The sequence below is a fragment of the Abramis brama genome (assembly GCF_963993115.1).
Source record: "Abramis brama genome assembly, chromosome: 2".
NCBI classification, from domain to species: Eukaryota; Metazoa; Chordata; class Actinopteri; order Cypriniformes; family Leuciscidae; genus Abramis; species Abramis brama.
The window spans coordinates 27539929-27547949 of NC_139964.1; the positions used below are offsets into that span (position 1 = coordinate 27539929).

An 8021-nucleotide genomic window follows, 5' to 3' on the forward strand; every position below is an offset into this window, starting at 1 on the left:
AATTGGTTGTTTGACATGTCGGTCAAACGGCCTTATGGGCGGGCCTTGGCCAAAGAAAGCTGCTATGAATTCCAGACCTTCAGCCGTCAGTCTGAAGGTCTGGCTACGCGAGACTAGTGTTTGACTGTCTGTTTGACAGTCTGTGTTAAAACTTGCCCCATTGAAGTCAACAGGGTGCAAATTTTAAAAAGAGGATGACACGGTGTAGGCAACACCGATTTTTGTCGTTGTTCTGTTCTCTACTGACAGCACTCCAAATTTACAAAAAAATGAGCTCAATGTTAAAATTGACCGGAGTTCTCCTTTAATGCTACGTCGTTTCTGGGTTTGGATCTACAAAAATACTCAATCCCTGCAATACTCTATAAGCATGAGATGATCGACATGAACATGTGACCCATCTGATATCAGTGTCATACAATTTAATCTTATTATGTGATAATAGTAAATGTTATGTTATTAATAACTGTAAATTGAAATCACTCTTTTTACTGGAGTGAACACTTTCTGGGTTGGCTTGTTTTTGAAAGCCAGTAAATGATGACAGAATTTTCCTTTTTGGGGGAACAATTCCTTTAATGCAGTGAAATTAAACAGTTAATTAAACAATAAAAAGTAAACAGACAGAACAAATCATAAAGCTTCTCATCCAACACAAAGTAATGACACACATGAGCCATTTATAAGACCCAAATCAAGCTACTCAATTCAAATCAATGAAATTGTTATTGGTTATGAAAATTCCAGGAAGACATTTGCTGTTAAATGCATTTATTTTGGATGAACAGGAATGTTTGATTTCAACTATGTGTGTCTGTAAGATCCAGACTACATAGATAAACTTTCACACACAACACAAGCTCAACGACGCCCACGCCGATTACGGCGCTGCCGGATCTTAACTTCTCCAATGAAATCTGACCATTCCATGTTTTGAATGATCTCTATGAGGCCTTGGCTGATGCGGTAGGTGCCGTTCTCATCGAAGCGGCCTTTCCCTAAGTGATGAGTCACGTAAATCCTGTCAAACCATTTGTCATCACAGTCTGAATCGACTGAAACAACAATACGATCTGCGTTGCTTTCACGCACATCGGGGTCGTAGTTCTTAGTAACATGATGAGACATGTTTCCCGGATAGTGCAGGTTACCCACTTCATAGTACGGTAGGTCAGAAACAGGAAGAATGCCTTCCCTGTTACGGAACGGATGGAAACCATAGTCTTTGTGTTCTGGGTCGCATTGATGTGCAATCATATTGCCGTCGTCATCAATATCTACACATTCATCAGCAAACCACCACAGCAGAGCGAGGCCATGTCTGGGATACGGCTGGCCATACTCGGTCTCTCTCAGATGGGACAGTTCATTCAGTGTTCTCAGTCGCACCATTCTGTGTCTAGAAAACAGAAAGAGAAAAAAGAGTAATAAATCGGACTGGACTACAGTGAAAATTACATTTGCCGACTTTATCTGGAATATATTACTATATAGGCTATAGCCTATTACTTGTGTTGGCTATATCACTGGTATGGTGGCGTAATATGTAAGGGATAATCCAAGGCTAGCTGTGCATTAACAATTTTAATGCACAACGTGGAGGCAAAGAACACGAAGTGGAGGGTTTAAAATCGTTTAATGCACAGCTAGCCGTGGATTATCCCGCTTATACCATGGTCATTTGCCAGCATTGACAACTTAAATCTGTTATTGTTGTTTGCAGCGCAATATTTGACCAGAAGGGTAAAGTCGCCACTATGGCTCGTTAGATCTAGCAGCCCGCTTTGAATCAGACACACACAGAGATAAAGTAGTGCGGAAGATTACATTTATTTGAATGAATGAATGAATTGACAATATACACACGTACCATATAACTTGTATGTTAACATATAACATGTAACTCCTCAGAAAAAAATCTATTAAACCATCAGTTTTCTCACTTTCGTGTGAAAAAAGCATCAACACACTGTAAATTAAAGATTTATTGTGCACTTTAGTTAGATTCATTGAACAAAATGGGATTTTTTTACAAGCGAGAAATCAATGAGCTTGCGCTAAACTGACTGAGCTTCTTATTATAAAGGGAGGGAGAGCAAAGTGCTCGCTTTCTGTGTAATACATTCGCAATAAAATTGTGTTTTTCATGAGACTTTGTGAGTACTTAATACTTCACCTTGACACAATTTCTTTCTAAACATAGTGATTTTATAATGTTTCATATTTATTCAAAAGAGAAAAGCGTGGAGAGAATATTGTAGGAAATGGTTAATATGAGCCAATAAATGCTCCTCTGCCGCCATCTACTAGTTATAGTGGTAATTCCACTATAATGTTTTCTATCAAATGTTGTAATTCCTACATCTTGAAACGTATTTACAAATGGAGACAATCTCAGAATTGACGAACAAATAATGTTTTTGGTAAACAATTTTTTGCATGTCCAATTACAGACACAGGGCCCTATATCTTACACCCCGCACAATGCAGCGCCAAGCATGACTCAAGTGTTTTTTGCTAGTTTCAGTCCGACGCAGTTATCATTTTTACGTCCTGCACCACGTTGTTTAAAGCTACACTGTGTAGGATTTTCTCCCATCTAGTGGTGAAATTGTTTATGACTACCAACTGAATATTACTTTCTAGCCCCTCCCATTCCGAGGGCGTTTTAACTCCTACGGTGGCCGTATTATTTCAAATCTGCCGGCAGTCGCAAGTAATCTCCCCCTCGCATTCGTCACGGTGCCACTGAGTGTAAAAACGCGAAAGGCGAAGCTTGAATTTCCAGGTATGTCCCTCTTTGGCTAATGTATTTTCAAGATGGAGGCGCAACATGGCTGCCGCCATTCGAGCGACTTGTATGTATTCTAAATGGCAGATTCTACGCTTACGAGAATACTTGATTAGTTGGTAGAAGTAATTACACATTAATGAGCACATATCATTTTGAAAGAACAAAGTGTTTTTTGCTAAGAATCAACTTAAAAAATTACACAGTGTAGCTTTAAATAGCAAATGCATTTGTGCCAAATATTTAAAATAAAAGGATTACAATGTAAAAGATTATTATTGTGTGACAAAGGTATTGTGGAATCCGGCTTGTCCCGTAGATGGTCTGCTGCTTGCTACCTCGCGCACGAGCAGATCTGTTTGCGCTCTGGAGACGGCTTCGGTCTTTCCTCTATCAAATTCCATCATGTAAATAGCAAATCCGCCATGGCGAGAGTGCAAATGGCGTAAATCCCAAAACACACCCATTACTCATTAAGAGAATCAGGACAACCCTTTTAGACCATGCGTCTGGCGGGCCGACCATTTTCCCCGTGTTAAACTAGCAAAAGTGGATTCGGACACGCCCTAAGTGAACTTGCGCCGTGCGCTTTAGACCATGCGCTTAGATCGTTAAAATAGGGCCCAGAGTTTCTTATTCCAACGTTCCCAGTAGCTTCGTCTTTATTGCAATCATTAAAACTGGTTTATTGACAAATCAGTTAAGTGTGATAACTCCATTAAAATATAAATACAAAATTAAAAAGTCAAACATTGATGGTTTTGTGTCAAAATACAGCGAGTACAGAATGACAGCTAACAGTTCACCGGAAATGCCCAAGCTGGCTTATCAGAAACCAGGAAGTAACCGTGCATATGGTCAATTATAGCATTAAATTTAATTAATTATAGAGAGTGAGAGAGAGTGAGAGAGAGACCGAGAGATGAGATATGCAGACCTGGCTGGGTCTTTTCAGCATCTCTCTCTGTTAACACCAAAGCTGTGAGTTTAATTTCTTCAAAATAGTAATGTAACCTCATCATTGCTGAGGAATATATTATGTAGTGATTCGGTAGTGAAGGTATTTTATACTAAAAGTTGCGGTCAGCGTTGATAAGTTTATGTGCTCCTGAATGTTTCTGTGCGCAGTGCAATCTCTGATTGATGAATATATGTGTGTGTGCTTCAATGTAAACAGCGTGAGTGATGTTTGTGTGTGTGTTTTTTTAAATAAATGTTTATTTTATTAATATATTATGTATTGCATGTATAATATGATGTAGCCTGATAATATATATATATATATATAATTTAAATTCAGAGGGACCATAATAGAGTACCAAAATAAATCAGCTGTCATTCATTTCCTTAATAATTCTCCATCATGTTGACCACAAACTTTAGTTACTTGAAGAACACTGAAATTAGATGCAATATTTATTTCCTTTGCTTTCAGCTTGGCACATATATATTTAAAATGTGTTCTGTGAGTTTATTCAGAATTTTTTATATTTTCAGATATTGATCATGTGTGCAGGATACAGATGAAAATGTAAGTTAAACTGCACCAAACACAGATCCTCCAAGAGCCATGACAGTGAGCTCAACTCTTCATCGAGTGAATTGCTCTGTACTGATTTATAAATAAAGAACAAAGTAAAAGGAGACAAAAACGAGAACCAGTAAAGCAAAATTTAATTATTTAGTCTATTTATTTTATTTTTGAATCTAGACCGTTTTATTGGCGCAACAAGTGGACACGGTAGGTTTCATTTCTCTTTAAACACACACCCACAGCACAGCCCATCTGGACCACAGACTGCAGGTCGGAGATATATCGACGCAAAACAGTTTTCGACGCCACAGCTGTTTGACGTTGTTTAATAAAATAATTAAAAGGCAACATCCGGCGTTACGTTTAAAATTATAATATCTATAATATAATGCAATTAAAATTGGTATTATTAAGAAAAAGCAATACAAATCAGACAAACAGAACATATAATACTGTACCTTGTTCACGCGCTGTGAGAAGATCTGCGTCTGTGCAGCGCGCGCGCTCACTTTATTCATGTGTGTGGGCGGTGAAAAACACACTAACTTATCAAGAAAAATTTCTGTGGAACTAGACTTACATAGTTAACCTAAAGTTGAAAAACAAATAATAGGCCAGTCTTTTATTAAGTAGCCTAATTGTTACAGAAATTAAAAAGGTTCCAGTTTTTTTTTTTTTTTTTTTTTTTTTCGTTTCTTACAGTTCTGAAAATATCGTATATTTGTTGTTTGTTATTGAAGGAGTTTTTACTTTCTAGAAGAACAGAAGAATAAAAGTGACTGCATGTATTTGTACATTTGTGCAAACATGTGAGTCCGAGGTGAATAAATAACAAACACATCAGTTCTTCCAGGGAGGGAGTGAGAGGTCAGCTGACTATGTAGGAAACCGAAACTGAAGCGGAGAGACAGCAGTGGGCGTGTCTAAGAAGATCATATGAGCAAACACACACTGCACTAGACACACACACACACACACACTGGACATAGTTTAATCATATTAGATTTAATTACTCCATTTCATTTCTGTCCAGTCTTTTTGGGCATTCATGTAAATAAAAATTGTCTTGATCTTTACACATTTATCTAACAATTAAAAACATACAATAGTATTGTCAGTTTGAATTGATATCCAGTGTGATGTTGCATCTTTAATTATTAACACAATTTAATTATAACAAAACTAGATATTTGGCCCTGAATGCATCATAAATAACAATGCATATTTGCCAATGTCACTGAACTAACTCGATATTAACACACACTGTCCTAGAGGTTGAACATGTGTGTCTGTTGCTATAGTGATAAACAGAAGCCCATTAGTGTGAAAAAGAAACTGACAGCTGAGACGGTTCATGAGGGGCAAATCTACTTTATATTGAACTATATAATGACAAACGCTTATATTCAGTTTTCATATTACATTTTGTTCATATTAAAATAATCAACAGAGTTAAGATTTTTATTTCATCACACAAACACATACAATCTAGTGTTTTTTTTTTTTTTGGAGATTTGATACTACACAGGATATATGAAATGTCAAATAATAACCAACACAACAAGTGTGAACACAGAAATAGAGAAGCTTAATCACAATAACTACAGTGTGTCCTGCAAAGTTATCAGATTAATATAAAATCTTAAAGTTTCACATTTGGTCCCTTTTGACTTTGATTTGTTTTCATCATTGCAACGATCGTTCAAAAGAGAGAGAGAGCGCTCAACATCTTATTGTAAATAAGTAAAGACAAGCATTTATGAGTATTCAAGATAAAGCTTTAGAAATTTGCTAGACAAACAAATAGCTGTAGCCTAAATCAAACTGTTTTTTTCTTAAATATTACAAACAAACAGGCACAAATGACCAGCACAATAAGCAAAAAAGCAAAAATCAAGGCGCAGCATGTGCTGTCATCCCAGGTAGTTTGGTGTGACCTTTGACCCTGCAGTGACTGATGTGAAGCTGGAAACTGTGAGTGTCTGTTGGATTGTTGATGGAAATGCATCTGATAAGGATTCAGATCATACATAGTTTGTCTGAGGAATTCTGCACGGTTCAAACTTTTAATTTCCTTCAGAAGATCAATGCTAATGCGGTAAATGTGATTCTGGTCAAAGTTCAGCGCACCTGAGTGCTGTGTCACATAAATGCTGTCAAACCTGTTCCACCTTGAGTCAAAGGAAACAATAATGCGATCTGTGTTGCTTTCATCTGACCATCCTGTGTATTTCTCAGTGACATAACCTGGTAGTGGGTCAGCCTTTTTCAGGTTGCCCACCTCATAGTATGGGAGATTAGAGTAAGGAAGAAGTCCTTCCTTATTATGGAACAGACAAAAGCCAAAATCTCTGTTTGCAGGGTTGCAGAGTGCAATTATACGACCATTGGAGTCAATACGAACACTTTCATGAGCAAACCACCACAGCAAGTTCAGACCGTGTCTGGGAGGAGGCCGACCAAACCTGGACTCTCTCAGATCAGACAAATTATTCAGAGTCCTCATCGTGTTCCTGACAATCCTGCTGGAGAAACAAAATGTTCACTCTCAGTAAAAAATTTCAAAAGCTATCACTGGGGCAGTACCCTTTCAACTTTTATATCTCATTTACTCCTAAACGATGCATATTAGTTTTATTTATTATTTGTTTATTTGTCAGGGACAATGCAAAAGAGACACATTGTAACAGGTTACAATAACTTGAACAGATGTGTTGCATATAGGGTTAGTAGCTGAATGGTCCCTTTTGAAAGGATCCTGCCCCAGTGACAGCTTTTGTACCTTTTGTGATAGTGTAAAGAATAGAACTGGTTTTACTCCTATGATTGGGCACTTGTCGTTAGAGAAAAGGTTTGTAATGATTTTTTCAAAATGAAATGCATAATTACAGAAAAAATGCACATGTAAAATCCAGACGACCATAAAAGAACATTAAAAGCTTTGGTAAAACATATCTGCTGATCACTTACTCTAAACTACAAGCAGAAAGACCTCAGAAAGATCCTCCAAGACTCTTACAGTGAGGGAGATGAAGGGTTCATCTATTCTGTCATGACAAGATTTTTCAAAAGTAAAAACATGCAAGTACAGATTGTAACATTTTTTTCATTCATATTGGTAATGGATTAAAATATATAACCCGAAATTAAAAATGTAATAAAGCAAAACAATGTTCTTACTCTAAAATACTCGTTTTCTTTCAAAATTATGTTATGCAGTTCAATTATTACATAAATGTATAAATAATTTTCTGGTATGTTCTCAAAATAAAATGTTGTTCACAACGAGGTTTGGAATGCTTCTAATGTTAATAATTGTGGTTTAATAGTAAAGTAATAAATGAATAAAAATTTGAAAATGAGTCCACCTCACCTTGTTGAAGTGAAGACTCTGACACGTCTTTGTGTGGGTCATGCAAAGATCTGCAAACAGAAACGAATGCTGTTTCATGTCAGTGTCAGGGGCGGAGAGACTCCACAGGGAAATATTTGGTTGGCAAATAGAGAGAAGGGAAAGAATCATTCATAGAGGATTTGATTAATTACTACATAACGCTGGGATCTATCCAGAAAGTAACCATGTCGTGCCAGTCTACTGTTTAAGTGATTAAAAAAAGTGATTTGCTCGAATTATTCATATAACAGAATTATAACAATAATTATTAATAACCTCTCTGTGTTACTTTCATTAAAAAA

At 36.8% G+C, this 8021-nt stretch overlaps 1 protein-coding gene across 1 annotated transcript; it reads right to left on the reverse strand.

Annotated features, from left to right (window-relative positions):
- Positions 1-560: 560 nt before the first annotated feature.
- Positions 561-5173, reverse strand: LOC311078096 (uncharacterized protein). The gene is made up of 2 exons (XM_084106784.1): positions 4784-5173; positions 561-1399 (listed from the first exon to the last, which is right to left on the reverse strand). The coding sequence occupies exon 2, from the start codon at positions 1390-1392 to the stop codon at positions 862-864; it is 531 nt and encodes a 176-aa protein (XP_083962910.1). The 5' UTR covers positions 1393-1399; positions 4784-5173; the 3' UTR covers positions 561-861.
- Positions 5174-8021: the final 2848 nt, after the last annotated feature.